Source organism: Prosopis cineraria, unplaced genomic scaffold (assembly GCF_029017545.1).
Source record: "Prosopis cineraria cultivar Desert tree isolate PC_DT_omini unplaced genomic scaffold, ASM2901754v1 PC759, whole genome shotgun sequence".
Taxonomy (NCBI): Eukaryota; Viridiplantae; Streptophyta; class Magnoliopsida; order Fabales; family Fabaceae; genus Prosopis; species Prosopis cineraria.
In genome coordinates, this window is record NW_026556084.1 from 7,465 (window position 1) to 30,900 (window position 23,436).

At 32.1% G+C, this 23,436-nt stretch overlaps 3 protein-coding genes across 3 annotated transcripts; all 3 read left to right on the top strand.

Moving 5' to 3' along the window:
- Positions 1–411: 411 nt before the first annotated feature.
- Positions 412–2,048, top strand: LOC129298269 (uncharacterized protein At4g06744-like). The gene has a single exon (XM_054936652.1). The coding sequence runs from the start codon at positions 530–532 to the stop codon at positions 1,832–1,834; it is 1,305 nt and encodes a 434-aa protein (XP_054792627.1). The 5' UTR covers positions 412–529; the 3' UTR covers positions 1,835–2,048.
- Positions 2,049–16,775: 14,727 nt separating this feature from the next.
- Positions 16,776–18,431, top strand: LOC129298267 (uncharacterized protein At4g06744-like). The gene has a single exon (XM_054936651.1). It carries the CDS (start codon positions 16,873–16,875, stop codon positions 18,190–18,192), a length of 1,320 nt encoding a protein of 439 aa, XP_054792626.1. The 5' UTR covers positions 16,776–16,872; the 3' UTR covers positions 18,193–18,431.
- A 3,104-nt stretch (positions 18,432–21,535) lies between these two features.
- On the top strand, positions 21,536–22,957 carry LOC129298270 (uncharacterized protein At4g06744-like). The gene has a single exon (XM_054936653.1). The coding sequence runs from the start codon at positions 21,539–21,541 to the stop codon at positions 22,847–22,849; it is 1,311 nt and encodes a 436-aa protein (XP_054792628.1). The 5' UTR covers positions 21,536–21,538; the 3' UTR covers positions 22,850–22,957.
- Positions 22,958–23,436: the final 479 nt, after the last annotated feature.

Sequence of the window (23,436 nt, forward strand, 5' to 3'; positions counted from 1 at the left end):
TTCTTAGTACTCTTTAATTACTCTGATAAAAATTATATAATTTACCTCTCCTTTTCTATTATCCACAAGTGTCATCTTATTTGAAGCTCTGGCTCTTTTTGTTTGTTTGTTTTTTTTTTTTTTTTTTTGCTCTCTTATCCTGTTCTCCTAACTTGTGACCTTGCCTTAGCAATATAAAACTGACTGAATTAATTTTTCTATTTAAAAACATGTTTATGAAATTTATCATATAAATAATATCTAAGATGAAAGTTTTAATATGTCTAAGAGATGAAAGTACTGACATTTTTAAAAAAATGATAAGTTATAACATAGCCATATTTTTGTTTGAAATAATAATCTTTCCCTTCATTTCTGTTAAACCAAACACATTTCCTTCTTTTATTTTTAGTTTCAAAAAAGCGCCCTGACCGTACTGTGATGGGCGTTTCATGGTGGACTCGAGGCTCGTGGTCCTTGACTTGCCCTTCCTTATCTTCGAAAGTTCTATTAAACTCACTCAATACTTCCTTGAACCTAACTCGCAACGATGGCTGCAATCTCTTTCTGTATCTTTTCACTCATACTGTCTTCTTCCTTGCTTCACTCTTCACTCTCTGCTTTTTCTGCCGAACTCCCTCGCTCCGAAAGAGAAGCATTGGAGATCATCATCGGCGGCGGAGGAGCTCCTTCCCCTTCCGACGACTCTCCTCCCGCCGACTGCCTGTCCCCCTTTCTGGTGAAAGCTCGCCAAGTGCTTCTGAACTTCGCCAAAACCATTGACGACCCCAATTGCTTTACCAGCACCTGGGATCCCAATGACACCCCTTGTAACTACAAGGGTGTTAAATGCGATGCGTATCCAAACCAAAATAAAGACCAAGCCGTTTCAGGATTAGATTTCAACCAAGCTGGGTTCTCTGGCCTCAAAGGTTCAAGCTTGCGTCTTTCAGGAATCCTGGACTCCATTCCAGAATTAACATTCTTCCATGTCAACTCCAACAATTTTTCCGGAGAGGTCCCCAAAAAAATCATGGAATACAAATTTTTCTTCGAGCTCGACTTGAGCAACAACAGGCTCCAGGGTTGTTTCCCAATGGAAGTCCTCTCTAATAATGATAAACTCCTTTTCTTAGATCTCAGGTTCAATAGTCTCACCGGACCAGTCCCTCCAGAGCTCTTCACCAGGGATCTAGACGTCATCTTCATCAACAACAACCAATTCAGCGGCAACCTTCCATGGAATTTCGGCCACACACGTGCCAGATACCTCACATTCGCCAACAACAGGTTCACCGGACGGATCCCAAGAAGCATCGGCAACACGTCAAAAACCTTGACGGAAGTTCTCTTCTTGGGAAACCAGTTTTCTGGGTGCTTACCTTACGAGGTCGGGTTCCTGAAAAAGGCCACCGTCTTCGATGTTAGCAATAACTCATTGACGGGTCCGATCCCAGAGTCCTTCGCTTGCTTGGAGAAGATTCGGTTCTTGAACTTAGCTCACAACAAATTCTACGGCGCCGTTCCGGAATCAGTGTGCGAGCTTCCTGGAATCCGCAACGATGGGAATCTGACCTTGAGGGGTAACTATTTCACTGAAGTTGGACCTATATGCTGGAAGCTGATAAAATCAAAGGTGCTTGATGTGAGCCAGAATTGCATAAAGGGCCTTCCGAACCAGAAATCGCCAGAAGAATGTTACAAGTTTCTGTCCTGTGTGAAGCCATGCGCGGATGAACAGTCTCTCAAGGTGGTTCCATGTAGGAAATACTATCCCAAGTACGATGAAACGGCTTCGCCTCCGGCGCCGGTGACCTACGAGTCTCTGAAGCCGACACGGCATCGACTGATGTGAGCCAGACGATGTGGAGCTGCTGATTGTTGAGGCTTCCCTGTATCTTCTTCTTAGAAGTGTTCTTGAGTCGCGGGTTTATATATGTAATATTATATATTGTGAATTTTTCGTCTCTTGTGTCTAATTAAGATGGGGAATATTGATGAATAAGCATAAGCAGTGTAATGAAATTTGGCGTTCCTCGAGTCTAATAAGATGTTAATTTTATGATTTAGCAGATCTAAATTTGATTCGGCAATTGTATGAATGAAGCATATATATCTTAGAATGTAAATATATTTTTTATTCTCTTAGTTAACTAACTTAACTATGTATTTGCCGAGCTTTGGTTTTGGCATGAACGATACTCACGGAGATAATTAAAAATATACTTTTGAAATTGCATCTACGTTAAATTAATTCGTTGGTGAGATATCCACGTCTTCTCTATTTTTTCTTTGAAACAATCTAGTAGAGGATCTTCTCCCATATTTGGAGTTTGACTCCTCCTTCAAGTAAATTAATAATGAAGTGTCCTGTTTTTTTTATAGGAAAATGAAGTGTAAATTAATTAAGGGAGAAATGGGGGAAAATACAAAGAGAGTGAAAAGAGAAAAAAGAGTACAGTATACATATCCAATGCTCCTCCTTATAATTATTATTAACTTAATTAAGAAAATTTAAATTTTGATACTTATCAAGAGTGAACAAAAGATTTCAAAAATTTCATTCCTTGTGCCATGAAAATGATAAACAAATCAAGTCTACTATATGAATATAAAATACAAAATTTATAATAACAAGTCACAGATGTTACAAGTTAAGAACAGTACAATTTATAATTTTTTTTATAATGTATGCGCCTACTTATTCAGCTTTTTTTTTAAAAAAAACGTATTCTTTAGGATTTCAAGTAAAAGATGAAAATATTTTTCAAAACGTTAAAATCATATAGTAATATATATATATATATATATATATATAATGATATTTAGAACATAGATTGAAGTCTTCTCAATAATTCTTCGGTCATGCTTCTTATGCTATCTTCCGCGACGTTTCAAAAAAAGCAAAGATATAGAAAATATTTAATCACTTGCGATCCTACCACTTTTGAAGAAAAGAAAATTAAGCCCTTCGTGCCTTATCACAGTCTATGATAAAGCATATATATATATATATATATATATATTTTGTTGGCCCAGACTTGCAAGTTTTTGGTTTTGTTTTGAAGTTCATCTCTGCATCGAGGGCTAGATATCCACGTTGTGTTTTTTTTCTTTAAATTCAAATAAGTTTAGGTGAATTGACCAACACATACTTCTAAACTCAAACAACACTAATAAAAATACTTATATATTATTTATTATAAATTTATTATATTAATAATAAGACTTGATCTTATAACTTTATAAATTATGAGCTAAATCATTATTAACGGAATCAATATCTGTTGGTGGTTATGCATGTGTTGTTGGTTTTAGTGCATTTCAGCTCAATTACCCAACTAATGACAGTACTAATGTGAGCCGAAGCATGTTGGGCCGATTATTGTTACTGAGCCATAGCATATATTTTAGAGAAAATGGCACGCAAGGCCCCAGATCAAAAAAATTACCACCAAAGACGTAATACATTATAAATTTATTTTATAAGTCCAAAGGTCTTGTATACAAATATATTTTTTGATGAAAAATTGGATTGTCCCTCATTTGAAAAAATAATATCATGCGCAAGACATTATCTCACTAATGTAAGAACTCTGTCATATCATATACAAACATTTTGATATTCATGCACCTAGAAAACTTATATATTATTGTTTAACTAAACCACGCAAATTATGTATAATAAATAAATATTGTGTTATTAATATATGGATATTATTATGTTATATATATAACATTATTTATACACCTAAAAAATTTGTATATTATTGTTCAACACTTCAACAAAGCCACACAGATTATGTATAATAAACTAAAATTGTGTTGTTAAGATATGAACATTGTCAGTTATATATAAACATTTTATTATTCATGCACTAGAAAATTTTTTACATTTTTATTCAATTAAACCATATGAACTATATATAATAAACAGACATTATGTTATTAATGTATTGACCTTGTCATATTATATATGAGCATTCTATGTATATACACTCGGAAAACTTGTATGTTTCAAATGATAAGCAAATGAGTCTTTTTGCTAGGAAACATTATTTACATGTAAGGCTTTTGGGCTTGTAAAATCAATTCAAAATGTATTAGGCTTTTTGTGCAAATTTCTTTTATTCGGAGACATTAGGTGCCATTCCCCCTATATTTTAATTTCATTATCACGTGCCAGTGAGTACTGAATGCGCACTGGGAGAGATAAGCATAGGCATACCACTTTTCTAGAAAAGAAAATTAATTGAGCCCGTCATGCCTTTCCAGAACATCTGTTGCCAATATTTTTTTCGGAGGTCCAAAGTTGCAATAGTGGTATTACTTTTTGTGTTTTCGAAGGCTTGAAGTTTGGCCCAAATGCCTGCCTCAATGACAAGGCACAAATGTTTAGTTCTTAAATTGTTGGACATTTGAGAGCAATATTTTAAAACCCAAATCAAACAGTAAATTAAAAAAAATCAACAGTCATGAGTCTCATAGTTCAATCGGTTGGACCGACAACCTAATAATTAAATAAAAAATAACACACACACACACATTTAAAATACCATTGAAATCTTTAATACAACAAGTTAGCAAAAATACACCATCATCCAAGTCTTTCAAAACGCCCAAGTCATTAACACAACAAAAACACTGCAATATATTCTGGTTAAATCATTGACATAATGCAACAAGTTCACAAGTACAATAATCTGCAATCCATAAACCTAACATTATAAGATAATTAATACTTTCATCACTTATCAAAGATATTGGCAGATCTTTATTAATCCACTTGATTAATCCAAGCATGGTTAGGCTTGAAAGCATTCGCATTTGTATTGTAACTATCATCATCTTCCTGACCAAATGATCCTAAATCAATCCCTTCACCCTATACCACATTCACTCTTTGTTAATCATTTTTACAAACAAATGCATCAAAGTGATCAAACTAGATTAAAGCATTAACGAGAACAATGTAATAAAAGTGACAGTATGTAATAAAGCTCAAAAGATTCAAAAATTCAAACCTTCCTTTTCCTGTTGTGAAATAATGTGTTTACTCATTATAAAAGATATCTCCTTCTATTTCATCAACATGAAGTAAAGAAGGATCATCTTCTTCCATTACTCTATAGTCAATTTTATCAATGCTTTTAAAATCAACAGGTCAATTACTTTTCCCTTGTTAGCAACTCTAAAATACATATGACAATAGCAAACTATAAGAACTCATTTATCTAATCTTTATGAATGCAAATTAATACAAAGCTTTAAATCATATACCCATTCTTTAAGCGAAAATTGTAATGAACATATACAAGATCATTCAACCTTTTATGCTCCAATCTATTCCCTTTCTTGAAGTGTATTTTTTCAAAGATACTCCAATTCCTTTCACAACCTAATGAATATGCAGTTTGACTTAACAATTTAATAACTAAACTTTTAACATTCAGACAATTACTCTCAAAATATGGCTGTGAATACTGTATTTTGTCTAAACATATTTTACATTTAATAAAAATAATAATAAATTCAACAAAAAAAAAGAAATTTTAATAATACATATAAAAGGGGATGATATTCTTATGATTGAGAGGATGTATAGAACAGATTAATAATATACTTCCTCCTTTAAATAAGGAATTCAATGTTTAAAAATATAAAATATTTTTAATTTTTTAAAATATAATTATTATTATTTTTAGAAATGTTCTTATTAATAATAATTTTATAAGGTATTTAATAAAAATAAATATAAAAATATAAAATTAATTTAAAAATAAATAATTATTTTTTAAAAAATAAATTTTAATTAAAAATATTTTATATTTTTAAATTGAAAGAGTACATTGAACTTGAATATTGAGGATGTATAGAGGCAGATGCCGCCTCTGAAAAGACCTACTTTTTTCAAGGAAAGAACTAGTCCTATAAAAAGAAAAAAATCACACACACAAACTTATTTATTATGATTATAATTAATTTATTAATTATTTATAATAATAAGTTAAGACTACTAACAATTTAATAAGTTTAGTTTCTTGTATAGTCACATGCTTTGACTAATAATTTAATAATCTAGATTACTTGGATTGTAATTGAAATTTTTTTTCTTGTTAAAAATTATTATGAATTTATTATAATTATAAGTATTTTTTTAATTTAATTTATTAAATTGAAATGGATGATTGGCTTTCATAGAGGAAGAAAAAAAACTAAGTGAGTATTGAACTTACAAAACCAGTCTTCCAAACTTATAAATTAAGTCCGATCTTATTAATTTTTAAATTATCACTAAACTAAATTAGATTATGTACTGCCTAATGTAGTTGTTTTTATAAAAGACGCCAAATTTTGAGTTATGACGAAATTCAATCCCGTTTAACCTTTTGTGCAACCCTGATGAATATGTATCCGAAAGAAACAAAACAGAGAGATTATTAACAGCAAAACTGACGACAGAGCAGGCTGGTATTTGTAAAAATAGTAAATTTAATTATACCTCTTCGCCTTCAACGAGAAGCTCTTGTGCGACTGTGGTCTCCACTTCCCAAAAAACAAAAAGACAAAAACATACACGTCGACTGTATTATCCCTCCAATTGTCCTTGATATAGGATAACCACAAATTCCAATTATTTCTTTTTCACAACTTCAAATATCACATCATTGCATTGCATTGTAGCCTACCTAGAATTCTACTGCTTCAACGCTCCCCAGGTATGATATTCTTCTGAGATATAAAAGGGGATTTTTCTGGGACAAAGAGGGGGAGATCTTTTCTGAACAAGAGACAGAAAGGGGAGCGATTTTTTTGAAGAGCAGAGCTTCGAGAGCTTTGAGAAAGAGAAAACCAAGAGAGCACGGGAGAATTTGATTCAGAGATGTACAATATTAAAAGGAAGAGGATGATTGAGAGGAAGGAAGCACAACATGGCAGAGGGAGAGACCAAACGTTCAATGAGGAAGAAGGAACAATTGAATATGCCCGTCTATGTTAAAAGGTTCGAAACCAATCTTGAGTCTGATTTACTAAATATTTTGATTTTTCGACTATTTCTATATCCTATTTCATAGAGTTCATGTTGATGTTAAGATGTACAAATGAATTTGCACATATGTTGCCTAAATATAGAAATCCCTTTGTTCTTTTTCGGTCATAAATTTGAATGGACATATGGATTAAAAGGTCGAAAACACGCTTCTTTTGATATTCATCAAAATTGTTTGCTGTGGATTGATGATTGTTAGGTACATATTGTTATGAATTTTGATGAATTGTGTGTACCTACGATTCTTGAAATTATAGTTTTTTTGGAATCATTCATCCTTGAAATTGATATAGCTTAAGATAAAAATATTTATGTGGCCTTGATTTCTCTGATAAGGTTACCACTGTTATAAGTCTGAAAGACTATGCCTGATTCCTAAATGTACTTGTCTTCATTTCTTGCTTTTGTTTCTTGCCTTTGTGAATTTTTATACACTGTTGTAGATGTTATTTTGGCCTGAAATTTTGTACCCAACCTCTCCTTAAAGTCTGGTTTGAGGCATAAAATTTTCGTGATTTTTAGATCTAATTTTTTTTATTAAGTATGCTGAGTTTTAAAGGCTGGTTAAGAAATATACTGTCACCTGACAGCTCACTTTGTTGATTTTTCTCTAGCTGTACCTAGGTAATCCTTGCACGAAATTTTGCATAGATATTCCTCCTTTTGTTTTGTTTGATGTGTAAAATTTTCATGATTTTTGGAGCCCATTTGCACGGTCAAATCTGCTAGTTTTGAAACTAATCATGAAGAGCTTTCCTCTATTAGTTCATTGCAGCCTGAGTAACGTGTTTTTATGTGCTGATGAAGTGAATTTAGTCTGAAATTTTGTATCCATGACACTCTCCAAGTATTGTTTGAGACATAAAATTCTTAACAGTTTTAGATCTCATTTGTCTATTCAATTACATTGGTTTTTGAGAATTTATCGATAAACCTCATGTTAATTTTACAGCTTAATTGGTGAATTTTTCTCTTCCTGTACAAAGGCACTTTTGAGTTAACTTTTTGTATCCCTATTTTTCTACATGTACAATTTGATGTATAAAATTTACTAGATTTTTAGAGTTCCTTTGTAGAGTTAAATATAATAAATTTTGGATGATAAGCAGCATAATAGGGATATTCTTGAATAACTAATATCGCAAGAGAAAATTAAAAATTCTCATAAAATGATCCTCTACCATATAAATCAATAAGATTTTGCAAGTATGAAGATCCAACTTGTATATATTAATATGAGTTCTAATGACCCATCATTAAAATTAACTTTTCTTTTTAACTTAAATCAATAAAATATTTAAATCTCATGTAAGATTTCAAAAAATCTTCATAGAGATTTAAATTAATTATATCACCGTGTAATATAATAAATCCTTACAGATGATGTGGTTATCAATGTATATATATTAAATAAATAAATGGTTTTTATAAATAAAATAATAAACGTTTTTTATAGAAATTAAATTAATGTACTTAAGTTGTAATTACATTTACTAATTAAATCTTTTGGTCATGTGAGATTTTTGAAACTTCATAGACCTTTAGGATAGTCGTATTCCTGTGTGGATTAATAAAGCTTCACAGATATAACGATTAGGATTTCTATATTTAAAAATATACATTGTATAATTACACATTAAAATATATTTAAAGTGAATATTATTTAATCATTTTATTGTGTGAGACTTTGAATCTTTACAGATATTTAGGATAATTTCATATCGTGTAAATCAATCAGGTTTTGCAGATATGAAAGTAAAATTTATATGTCAATCTAGGTTGCAAAGGCCCATCATTAAAATTAACTCACTTTTTATAATTCAAATTAATAATTTATTTAAGTCCCATATGAGATTTTAAAAATCTTCATAGAAACTTAAATTAATCACATCGTCGTGTGGGATAATAAATTCTCGCAGATGTAGTGATTCTCAATTTCTATAATAAATAAATGATTTTAGTAAATAATGATATAATACACAATTTAAAAAAATTAATTAATCAAATTAATGTATTTAAATTGTAATCATATTTATTAATTATATCTTTTAGTCATGTAAGATTTTTGAATCTCCGTAAATTTTTAAGATAATCGTATTATCGTATGAGTCAATAAGACTCTGTAAATATAATGATTAAGTTTTTAAAGAAATATATATAAGTTATATATTAAATCAATTAAATTAAAAATGAACTTAAATGTATATTATTTAATCTTTTATCGTGTAAGATTTTGAAATCTCCACATATATTTAAAATAATTATATTATTGTAAAAGTCAATAAATTTTTACAGGTATAATGATTAAGAATCTTTAATACATATACATATATATATATATATGTATGTATGTATGTATGTATGTATGTATGTATAGGCTTAAATATAAATAAATTAAATTGCTAAATTCTTTTATCATGTGAGATTTCAGAATTTTCACGGATATTTAAAATAATTGCATTATTGTATAAGTCAATAAGGCTTTGCAGATATAGCAGTTAAATTTTTAATCATGAAATATAAAAAATAATAATCTTAAACTCTTTTCTTTCCTTATTCCAAAAATTTAAAAATTAAGAAAATAATTAAAATTAAATTACTTTTGCAATTTAAAATATACATATCTAAATTTCAGAAAATTATTTTATTTACAAAATGATAAATTATTAAGCCCAAACTACATGAATTTTGATCGCCATTATAGGATATATAGGCCTTAGCGTCGGATTCTGAGTCAAGTCCTCCCTCATAAATAAATAAATATTTTTTATTTTATTATTATCATTTTCTAAAACACGTAAATAAGAAAGGGATAATTAAAATAATTTTAAAATTATATTAATTTAACACAACAAACTTTAAGTAGACCATCCTTATTCTCCTTTTATTGGTTTCCCAAGATTTACCTCAAAATTTTGGTGGCGACTCCTGTTTCATCAAGTTCCCACCTTGAAGGCCAGAACCTCTGCTCTCGTATCATCCACGTCGCATTTTCGGGTGCGACAATGGCCAACATTCATCTGCCATATTAAATATAAAGTTATTAGAAAAGATTTTACAGATAAAGTTGTAAGATAATAAATATGAAAAATAAATATATAAATCTTTACTTTACCAGGTTGTATTGATTTTACAAATTCAATAGCCAATAGATGACTAAAGCTACCACTCTTTTCCTGATATCGTGTGCCTTATTGCAAGAACTTGGTCTTATTAAAAGAGATTTTCTTATCTATAATAGTAAGATATCCTTACATAACCTCTGGCTTTTAAAAAAAATTTTCTTTATCATAAAGAAAAGTAGGATTGAAAACGTAAGCAGCTACATGAAGATTTTGTCAAAGTTGAGAATCCTACCTTCTCTTAATAATCCTTGTGTAGGGCTCATACAAATATTTTTTTCTTCAAAAAAGCATTCTTTATAACTTTCTTTGCTTTATACATACCATCATAGACACACTCAAGTGATAGCCTATCATCATAATCAACAATTCTCAATAATTAGATGAGTGATTTTACAATTTCAATAATAATTTTACAGTTGTTTCAAAATTTGTTGTCCGACACAGTCATTGTCAGATCTTTAGCCTTTCGATCCTTGGAGTATCTAGAGCAGTGTTTTCAAAACTGGACCGGACATTGAACCGAAAAAGTCAGCGATTCACGGTTCGCATGGTTCAACCGGTTGGACCAATGGTCCAACCGGTGACGTAATAATTAAATTAAAAAAAATTATATATGTATATAATAATTTAAATATAAGAAATATATATGAAATTGCTATTTAACTTAAAAAACTTAAATATTTTAAGTTTATCACGACTTAATAAGTTATATGATACACTATAATATCAAATGATTAAAAAAATTAGTCATTTTTTAAAAAAAATTTGATAAAAAATAAAAAAAAAAGTTTTTTTTGAACAGTCCGGTTTTTGAAAACCGGATCCGGTTCCCGGTCCGACCGCCGGTTTGAAACGGCTCAACTCGGCTTAACTCTGAAAACGGTTTTTTCCTTTGAACCAGACCAGAAACCAGACCGGTCGACGGTCCGACCGGTCCGACCGGCCGGTCCGGTCCGGTTTTCAAAACAGTGATCTAGAGCTTATAAATGCCTTGTTAGTTATCAAGGCTTATATATCATATTTGTGCTCATAGATACTCTTCAAAGCAATGAAAGTAGTGGCAAACCATGTGGCCCCTAGGCAAATGATTTCCACCTACCTCTCTTTTCGTCAACTAAGCTAGCAAAAATGTATGGTTATATATAAATTTTGAAACCATAGATGTATGTGCTACTAAACTTGTAATAGTCTCCATCTTACCTATGTCTGCTAAAATCAAATTTAAGCAATGGGCAGCACAAAAAGACCAAAAAATAGAAGGGTACTTGTCATTTAATAATTTCCCAATAACTTTATAATTAGCCGCATTATCAGTTACTAGATGAATAACATTATTTGCACCAGCAAATGCAACTATGTCCATAAATAAATTGCAAAGATTTTGAGCATCTTTAACTATATCTGAAGCATCAATAGATTTAATAAAAATAATTTCTCTAGGATAATAAATAAGAAAATTAATCAACTGCCTATTTCTTTGATCTTGCCAACCATTCACCATTATAGTATAACCAATTTTAGCCTAAAAACTTCTGCATTCATCAACTATTAACTGAACCTCCTTCTTCATGTCTTGTAATATTTTACTTCTCGCAACATGGTAATTTGGGGCTTTATAACCAGGACCAATAGCAACAATAGCATCTACTATAGGTTGGTAGTAAATAAAATTTACAATATTTATTGGAATACAATAATTATATAACCACCTATCAATAGCTAAACCAGCTCTATGCAAAGCTTCTTTATCTACAAATGTACTTTGTATTCCTGGTTGTGCACTCAGGGTTGTCCTTGGGGCAAAGAATTTCTCTGCAAGTTCAAATGCCTTCCTTTTTCTTGATTGAGAAGAACTTAGAACATTTGCTTCAATCACTTTTTCTTGAGACTGTGGAAGAGCCATTTCTTTCATATTTCAATCATCTTCCGCAAATAGACTATCCTCTGATTCTGTTGGTTTATCTTATTTTTTTGTTCTCTTTCCCTCAATCTCTTTTAAATTTTCCCCCAATCGAAAGCGAACATTATGAGGCACATTTTTACAACTAATGGCATCTCCTTTTTTTCTAGCACGGTGCTATTTCATTCTATTAATTCGCTCACCACTAAATTCCTTTACACAATACAAGCATTTTAAGCAAGGTTTTCTACCTTCCTTTTTGTTTGGTGTTTGAGTGCAATGCTCCCATGTAGGATCTGATTTAGCACTAATAGATTGAGTAGATGCAGCAATAGATGTATGTTCAGATGATGACATTTTCTACACCTAAACAAATAAATTAACAAATTAAAAATAGACAGACAATATGAATATAGCCTTTTTATTTTGTCAATAAACAACTCTCGAGTATCAAATGGATCAGGACAATGTGAATATAATTATAACTATGTCCATGAATAAATTATAGAGCAGACAACACAGTACAAGACTCTCGAGTGGATCAAGATTCAGGCATAATCACTACAAAAAAAAAACCTCTATTTACAATAAATAACTCTTAGACAATAAAAAACAAATTCGTCTTCATCCATTTAGCAATCTTTGTTTTGCAATAAATAGCTCAGGCAATAAATAAAAAAGTTCATCCATCAACATTCATTCCTTGTTATTCAAAACCATGGGCATTAGATTAGATTAGGCAGAGGGATAGATGAGGCAGACAGAAAATCTTATTAGGACTGAGAGAGAGAGAGAGAGAGAGAGCGCGATTGATGAAGAAGATGAAGAATGAAGGATGCTGAGTTCAACGTCGTCTGATTGTCTCGGTGTATCTGACAACTGCACGCTTGGGCAAGAGTCAACCAAGAAGCCGAAAGTAAAACCCAGATCATTGGGAAGGCAAGAAGCAAAACTTCGAGATGGCTGAATGGTGAAGAAGATGAAGAAAGAACCCATATAGCTAACTGGCTGAATGACGAAGACCCACATAAATGGAACCCAAACAATTGAGATTTAAGGAGGCGATGACTGATCAAAACCCACCGTGTGAGATGGAGAGAGAACAAAGAAGAGAAGTGAGATACTGAGATTGATGATTGAGACGCTGATTTTTGAGTTTGAGCTGCGAGCAACATTAATGCTGGATGGGTCAGGTTTCTAGTGGTCTGTGCGAGAACTCGATAAGAGTTTTTTAATTTTCAAAATACCAATCTTATCCCTCTTTTTGACTCGCTATTGACCTATAAAAACACGCTTCGAGTTTTGATTCTTTTCTTTGTTTATAAAAATCGTTCGGTTCCAGGCGGTCTAACTTGGGTCAATAGCTAATATGGGTTAATTGGTTGAACTAGCCCGCTTTCTTCAACGGGTGACGGTCTAACTAGTTCGACCGTTCGGGTTGATATGGATCTTAAAACATTTCTTGAGAGCATTCAACTATTCAAATAAACTTGTACAAAATAACATTATTCAAACACACACACACCACCTATAAAGTCTGTTTTTGATTCGTAGGATTTAGAAAGTAGCACCTTATCTTTAGTTACAGAGTTTTGTTGGGTTGATTTGAATGAATTTCAATTGAAAAGGGTAGCTGAATTGCATCAAGAAAGACGTGAAATTAATGAAGGATTGTACATAGAGAAGATAGAATAGTGTAAATCATACTATCAAAACTTAACCAGAGTTGACTGGTCTAATTAACGAAGTAGTCAATGAATTCGATTATACGCGCGCACATTCTTATTTTTTAAAAAACAATATATTATTTTATTTCCTGGCAGGAAAACTAAAAGTATTTCTCATACTTGCAAAATATGATTTTCTAAACCAAGTGAAACTTGAAGTTCTGATTATATTAGAGGCATGACGAAAGAGGCTCCATCGTCCATTCATCTGGTCATTGACTACATCTAGGCGGATGGGAAGGAATTTTATTTAATAAACTTGGTTAAATATCTTCTCTATCTTTATGGATTCTATGTACGTTTTTAATAATTGTTTTGTTGTGTCACACATTCATGTACGGCTAAACTTCCTTGGTTTACATATATACACTTTAGCTATCAAGTTATTTGTCATTTAAGACTTTAGTTACTTTGATTTATTCAATTTAGTTTTTATATTTCGTTTACTTTCCTTGTCAACTTGTGAATTACTCCTTGTAATCTTATTTATAAGATACTTTGTAGGAGTAATTTTTGGTTCAAAATATAAGATTTTATAATAATTAAATCATTTTTTTTAATTTTATCTTTTCTTAATTAGCGTAAAAGTTTTTAATATAGTTATATTATTATTTAAAGTTGGGAATAAAAATAAAAGTATATTTTATCTTTTATAATATCAAGAGAGAAAAAATTAATTAAATGCTTTTGATTAGTTTCATTTGTTCAAACACACACCCCCACCCACCCTCATAAAGTCCTTTTCTGATTCATAGGATTTAGAAAGTAGCACCTTATCTTTAGTTACAGAGCTTTGTTGGTTTGATTTGAATGAATTTTAATTGAAAAGGATAGCCGAATTGCATTAAGAAAGACATAAAATTAATGAAAGATTGTGTATAAAGAAGATATAATAGCATAAATTATACCATCAAAACTCAACCAGAGTTGACTGGTCTAATTAATAAATTAACCGGTAAATTCGATTATGCGCGCACATACACATTCTTACTTTTTTTAAAAATAATATATTATTTTATATTCTGACAGGAAAACTGAAAGTACTCCTCATATTTGCAAAATATGATTTTCTGAACCAAGTGACACTCGGAGTTCTGATTATATTAAAGGCATGACGAAAGAGGCTCTATTGTCCATTCATTTGGCCATCGACTAAATCTAGGCGGATGGGAAGGAATTTTATTTAATAAACTTGGTTAAATATCTTCTCTCTCTTTATGGATTTTATATACGTTTTTAATAATTGTTTTGTTGTGTCACACATTCATGTACGGCTAAACTTCCTTGGTTTATATAAACACACTTTAGCTATCAAGTTATTTGTCATTTAAGACTTTAGCTACTTTGATTTATTCAATTTAGTTTTTATATTTCGTTTACTTGCCTTGTCAACTTGTAATTTACTCTCTATAATCTTATTTATAAGATACCTTGTAGGAGTAATTTTTAGTTCAAAATATAGTATCTTGTAATAATTAAATCACTTTTTTAATTAGTGTGAAAATATTTAATGTAGTTGTATTATTATTTAAAGTAAGGGGTAAAAATAAAAGTACATTTCATTCATTTTTTTAATAATATCAAGAGAAAAAAACTAACTTTTTTTAATTCATGTAAAAAGATTAAACGTGCCTGATAATAAAAAAAGAGCATATTTGTTTTTGAGTCAACTTGCAAAAATGGTTATTAAAATATAACACCCCCCTCCCAAAAAACAAAAAAAAACACACACACACACACACCCCCACCCACCCCCCAATAGATAGGATTGAATTATTTCAATTTGTACTTAAGATAGATGCGTGCTCAAAAGCCTTGCATCATCTAAACAATACAATAGAAGAATGATATCATTCTTTTACTTGGTACCACTCGTATGCTTTTGGTGCTGAAAGATTCAAATAAATTTATGACCAATATTAATTTTAAGATTTCTTTGAAATTATATTTTGGGGGGGAACTAGCGATTCAGTACTGCCGTTTTCTTGAATTTTCAAATTGCTTACTAGGGCTCTTCTTTTGGTAAATCACCCCCACATTCTTAATTTCAGATTGTATTTTCTCTGCAAGTAATAATCTTTTTCCGAATCAAATTGAAATGAACTTCTGCCCTTTTTTCTTGAGAGAATTTAACCATTTTAATTCCCAGTAGGAAAATCAGCATGAAGGTCATACGTCACGCCTATTTGTTGCCACTTCATATATCTTACAGTTTGACACCTAAGCATCAGCCTAACTGCATTTTCCCAGGTGGCACTTTTAGGGATCTGATTGGAAATTTTATAAAACTACGGCGACTAGCATAGGAAATTCAAGTTGATATTTAAATTGGCATGTTTGATTCCAGAATAAGAGTGTTTGTCGTAAAAAAAATAAAAATTCACAAAAATAAGAGTTGTTACCAGGCCTGATTAGACTTATCTGTAAAATAATTTAATAATTAATTACATTGTACATGGAAACTTCAACACCTTACCTAACACAAGAATATGTTCTTACATAAATTCAAAATATCTTTGGAGACCATAGGACAATTGTCTGCATAGATTAATTAAAATTAGTATCCCATGCCATATCATTGAAAAACAGGGTTAGTTGCCCCGTCCAATTAATTCTATTAAACTCCCACTTTCAAGTTCCCGTACATTTTTCTTTTAAAAAAAATCAGTTTGTTGTAATTAACGAAGTGCTTGAAAAATAGCTGAAATTAACAAAAAATATGTATTTTTATTTACATTTAATCTTTAAAATAGATCAAAATTCGTCTTCATTATCTACTATTTGTAGTTTGTAAATATTGCTTCAAAAGCAAACAAATTTTATGTAGATCAACGAGGGACATGAAAATATTGAAAAAGTAAACACCCTTCCAAGTTGATTATTTTTGTTTCTTGGCAACCAACACCAACACCTACGTCTACTCATTTTAAAAATTAGACTAAATGACCATACCAATAATTTAACACCTTAACTGTACTGTGTTTCCATGGTGAACTGAAGCTCGCGAACCTTGACTTGATCTCCTTCTCTCCACCATTATAAATTGCATTCTACTTGGCTCCAGAGATCATCATACTTGTTAACGCAATAATGGACACCATCTCTTTCTGTGTTCTTTCACTCTTATTATCTTCTTCCTTGCTTCATTCATCTCTCTCAGCCTCTTCTGCAGAACTCCCTCGCCCAGAAAGAGAAGCATTGGAGATTATCATCGGAGGGGGAGGAGATGCCCCTGCTCCTCCCAATTACGACTATCCTCCCGAATACCACCACCCACCTCCGCCGCCGCCGTTGTCGTTCCGGCTGGAGAGAGCACGCCGTGTCCTTCTGAAATTTGCTGCCACAATTGACGATCCCAATCGCTTTACCAGCAACTGGAACGGTCCCGACCCATGTCAGTACAGGGGAATCAAATGTGATACGTATCCAAATTCGAGTGAGTTAGCCGTTTCAGGATTAGATTTCAACCAAGCTGGTTTCTCTGGTCGTCAAGGTTCAAGGTTGGATCTCTCTGGAATCCTGGCAATCCCAGAACTAACATTCTTCCATGTCAACTCCAACAATTTCTCAGGACAAGTCCCCACATCAATCACTACATACCGATTTTTCTACGAGGTCGACTTAAGCAATAACAAGCTCGAGGGTGGATTTCCAAGGCAACTTCTTGCTTCTGAGCAATTACTTTTCATAGATCTCCGCTTCAATGACCTCTCCGGACCAGTCCCTTCAGAACTCTTCACCATGGATCTCGACGTTATCTTCATCAACCACAACAAGTTCAGCAGCTACCTTCCATTGAATTTCGGGTCCACGCCAGCGAGATACCTCACATTCGCCAACAACAGATTTACCGGACCGATCCCGAGAAGCATAGGAAACGCGTCAAACACCTTGACGGAAGTTCTGTTCTTGAGAAACCAGTTTTCTGGGTGCTTGCCTTACGAGATTGGGTACCTGAAAAAGGCCGTAGTATTCGATGTGAGCAATAACACATTGACGGGTCCAATCCCAGAGTCTTTCGCTTGCTTAGAGAAGATTCGGTTCTTGAACTTAGCACAAAACAAATTCTACGGCCCTGTTCCTGAATCAGTATGCGAACTTTCTGGAATCCGCAACGATGGAAATCTGACCTTGAGGGATAACTATTTCACTGAAGTTGGACCGAAATGCCAGAAGCTGATAAAATCAAGGGTGCTAGATGCGAGTCAGAATTGCATAGAGGGGCTTCCCAATCAGAAATCGCCTGAAGAATGTTACAAGTTTTTGTCTTATGTGAAACCATGTCCCGATGAATGGTCTCTCAAGCTTGTTCCGTGTGAGAAACGTGATCCCAAGTATGATGAAACTGCTACGGCTCCTGCGCCTGTGACTTACGAGGCCCTGAAGCCGACACGACATCGTTTGATGTGAGCCTAAGCTCATTGGTTTGGCTTGTTCTGCATTGCATGTGTCTTTTCCCTCCATCGTTCGTCTTTTGTGATTAATGAATAAGCAATGTAATTAAGATGTCCAATACATTTCTGTTAATAATTTTCAAGTATTTATCAATAGGGTTTTTCTATGCTAAACTGTGAAAGTACTTATTTCTCAGAAGACTGAATCATATATTGCAATGTATGATGTGTTGAAACGTGTTTTCTTCTTACCAACTATTTGGTCTTTTCTCTTTCTCATGAAAAGGAAGACGGGTATCTATAATTGATAATACACAATGTTACATTTGAAGGGTTAGAAACTACATAAAAAATGTAATACCCATCCCCACTTGTCTTAAAAAAAAAAACCATTAAGCACATCATGCCATACCAAAGTCTATCAATGAATGTCTTTTTTTTTTTTTTTGTGGTCCAAGAAGAAATAGTGGTTTTTCTTTAATTCTTTAAGCTTGGAATGTGGCACAAGACACCAACTGTGCCCTTTTTTTTTTCTCTCTCTCGGTCGGTATGTAACATTGCAAATTATTATTTTATTTATATGTATGTATGTATGTCAAAACTTTTTTGGCCAGAATATAGCAAAGTTTTTAATAAATCATATTATTTATAAGTCGTGAAAAAGTATGCTCATTTTGAAGTTTTTGCGTTTACCATACAAAATAATATTTGCACTTAATTTTATTATTCTTGTTAATTAATTGTAGCAAAAATAATTATTATTACTTTCAACATCTTTTGAGAATATATAATTGTGTCTTTTAAAAAAAATATATAACGAGTCATTCATTTTATACACAAAAATAAAATGTGTAATGTTTAGTTTACTCACAATAAAATATCATCACTATTTTGTATATTTAGTGCCACTCTCACTTTCCATCACGACAGCCTGCCACACTGCTTAATTAGTAATGGCTTTATTGATGTTTCTTGAGGTTGAAGTTTGGAATGTGACAAAAACAAAGCATAAGTGGCTTTATTGACGTTTCTTAGGTGCACCTAGTAGTACGCTACATTACACTTGTTCTCTCCAATAAAAACACACAAGTCAATATTACATTTTCGTGGCAACAATATTATTTTAATCTGACATGGTAACTTAATTCCCCTCACTCCAGGTTTCTTAGGCCCATTAGGTGTAGCTGGCCCACTAGCATCGTCTTGATGGTTCATATGCTAATACTTATTAATATTAAGTCAATCCAGTGCATGGAGCTGGTGCACCGTTTTTGTACAAGGACAACTTATTCTTACAAAGTTAAGATATTTATTTTTAATTAAATTAAAACACGTGTATTATTTATATATTATTTATTTTATAAAATTTTTATTATTGATATTATCAACACATTAAAATTTATTTATTTTGATATTATTAGATAAAAACACATGAATTATATAATGTTAAATATATAACTCTTGTCCTATTCACAATCTTCTGGTAAATTTTTCCCAATCTTGGGACGAATCTCACGGTCCAAGCTAGAAAACTTCTACCGTCACCACTTGAGGGCTCCGCACTAAAGTTGATCTGGTTTTCCATTTTCAATGTAGATGAATTAATTTTAGGTGTTTGCATAATTTTATCTATTTACCCTAACTCTCACTGCTACTAAAAAATGTGATGTCAAAACAAGTGATATGTATGCACACAAAAAATTAGTATAGATAGGAACTGAACCTCACGAAAGCTTAAATATAAGATCTCAAATTTAAATCTTTGTGAATAAAATAAAAAAATATGGTTAATAAATATTCATTTAATTAGATTTCATAATACTTAAATTTGACGACGTAATAATAGATGTAGAATAGATAGCTTTTAGTGAAAAGTATTTTGCAATATATGATTTCTATTTTTGCCATGAGAAAATACTAATTCAATGGTATAAAATCTACTAGCTATTGCTAGCAAAAGTTTTCAAGTTAATAAAGATTTGGCTTATGACCCACGAGCCTCTATGATTAAATCTTACTATCAATAATTACTTTGTTGGTAGATAATATGCAATGGTGAAACAAGGACTCAAAGTCACGGATGTGGTATATCTTTTTAAAATTTGAAACTAAAAAATAATAATTTTAAACTAAAATTGCATATTTTATAGTTATTCTGCAATGGATTTTTTAGGTTTGTAATAAGTATATAACAAATTTATAGCCTATGTTATTAAAAGTATTTCCTTAAATATATTTGTACTGAATTATTATTTTAATAGTCTCACCCATTTTTCCTGATCTTTGGGGCAAAAGTAAAGGTTGTTTTTAACCATTGCAATGATGAGAGGTGAAATCATTGTTAATTTCAAAAAAAAGATTAAAATTAAACTAGTAAATAAATATGTCTTTTAGATTAGATATTGTTATGCGTATCTACTATCAAAGTATTAAAAATGATTTAGATTTATAGGGCGTGCAAAATCTTATGACCAGTGGAGGAAAAATATCAAAATTTATACTACCACTTTCATGTATTTTCCCCAAAAGTGAGTGCACCCCTCAAATATGTTGGCTCTGCCACAGGTAATTTATAAGTACTTTTATAAGTATTTTTTAAATTTAAAAGCATGCTTAGTTTTGGTGAGTTTTTGAGACTTAAGTCACATAAATTTTACTACTTCTATCCCAATTTTTAAAATATTTTTAAAAATAATTTGACATCTCAAAATATAAGATTCTTTGATAAAAATAAAATTTTATTAATGATATTTTTTTAATATTAGCCTTCTTATTATATTCTCTCTTTTTAAATGAAGAACATTTATAAAAGTTTATGCTATTTTCATTTTAAATTATAAGACATTTTTAAAAGAGATTTGATATCTCAAAATATAAAATATTTTGATAATATTAAGGTTTCATTAAATATATTTATTTTAATATTATAATTTCTTGCTCTCTATTAATATTAACTAAGTGTAGATTTAAGGTTATTAAATAAAAAATATTTTTAAAAATTTATATTTTTATTTTAAAAAAATAAAATTACTAAGTGTATTTAAGAAGATTTATTAATATATAAAATTTTATCTAAAAATATTTATAATTTAAGATGAAAAAACATTTTTATTTTTAAAAAATAAAATTATAAAATATTTTTAATAAATTTTATTGATACATGTTATTTTATTTAAACGTGTTTTATAAATGGAAACCAAGGAAGTATCTTGTGGAAAGGGGAAAAAAAGAAAAAAAAAAAAAAAGAATCTAGTGACTATTAGTGGCAGAGAAGTGGGCTAAGGTCGTCAACCTTGTCTTCTCCTTCGCCACCATTATAAAGCTCGTTAAACTTAGCTCAAGAAATCATTCCGGTTCACACAATGGACACCATGTCTTTGTGTGTCCTTTCACTCATACTATCTTCTTCCTTGCTTCACCCTTCACTCTCAGCTTTCTCTGCCGACCTCCCTCGCTCCCAAAGAGAAGAAGCATCGCAGAACGCCCCTGCTTCTTCCCCCGAAGACGACTTTCCTCCGGCCAACTGCCCCCCTCCGCCGCCTCCGCCTCTCTGCCCCAGGCTTCTGAGAGCGCAAACTGTGCTCCTGAAATTCGCTGCCACAATCGATGACCCCACCGGCTTTACCAGAAACTGGAAGAAGGGTGTCAGCCCTTGTGACTACAGAGGAGTTAAATGCGATGAGTTTCCAAATTCAGATGAGCTAGCCGTTTCAGGACTAGATTTCAACCAGGCTGGTTTCTCCACTAGTCAAGGTTCATGCTTGGATCTCACACTAATCCTGGGAATCCCAGAACTGACCTTCTTCCATGCCAACTCCAACAACTTCACGGGATCAGTTCCGAAAGAAATCATTCGATACCCATATTTCTACGAGCTCGATTTAAGCAACAACAAGCTCGAGGGTTATTTCCCATGGCAAGTTCTATTTGCCCAACAACTCATTTTCTTAGATCTCCGGTTCAACAGCCTCACCGGACTAGTCCCTCCATTGCTCTTCTTTCTGGATCTAGACGTCATCTTCATCAACAACAACAACTTCTTCGGCAACCTTCCGTGGAATTTCGGGTGCACACCGGCAAGATACCTCACGTTCGCCAATAACAAGTTCACCGGACCGATCCCAAGAAGCATAGGACTAGCGTCAAACACCTTGACGGAAGTTCTCTTCTTGGGAAACCAGTTTTCTGGGTGCTTACCTTTCGAGATTGGGTTCCTGAAGAACGCAGTAGTCTTCGACGTGAGCAAGAACTCGTTGACGGGTCCGATTCCAAACTCTTTCGCTTGCTTAGAGAAGATTCGGTTCTTGAATTTAGCTAACAACAAATTCTACGGCACTGTTCCGGAAGCAGTATGCGAGCTTCCTGGGATTCGCAACGATGGGAATCTTTCCTTGGCGGGAAATTATTTCACTGAAGTTGGACCAGAATGCAAGAAGCTGATAAATTCGAAGGTGCTTGATGTGAGCCAGAATTGCATAAAGGGCCTTCCCAATCAGAAATCACCTGAAGAATGCCAAAAGTTTTTGTCTTTTGTGAAACCATGTCCGAATGCAAGGTCCCTCACCTTTGTTCCATGTAAGAAATACGATTCCAAGTACGTTGAAACGGCCTCCTCGCCTCCTGCTCCTGTGACTTACGAGTCTCTCAAGCCCATACGGCATCGTTTAATGTGAGCCAGCTCATTTTGGGTTTCATATATTTTGCTTTTTCAGTGTCAAGGTGAATTTTCTTCTGTTGTGGCTAATTAAGAAGGGGATTAATGAATAAGCGGCTTAACCGAATTTGTTTTGTACGTTTCGCATGAATAATGAAGGGTATACTCACGGATATCTTGTAAAATAATTTTATATACTTTTTATATTATATATTTAATTGAGAAAATCTAAATTTTGAAAATAGCTTAGAGAAGAACACATAAAGCTTGAGCAATTAACACAAAACATTGTTCTATGCATAATTTAGCTCGGTGTCTTAATTAATTGGCATGTTAAGAGTTAGCAGCAGGCTTTAATTAACAGACTAATCTTTAAAATAATTGATTATATATAGGTAATTAACTTGGAAAACTTTAAATCAGCACCTATATATTTAACACAAGAATATGTTATTGTATAAGTTGAAAACTATTCCTTCCAGGCCAGACCTCTAGCGCTGATAACTAGCTTACAGTGAAAAAATAAAAGGTGAAAATTCAATAATCTCTTAAAAATTTGTACATCTTTCTAATTATATTTTTATTAAATACTTTATATATGTACCT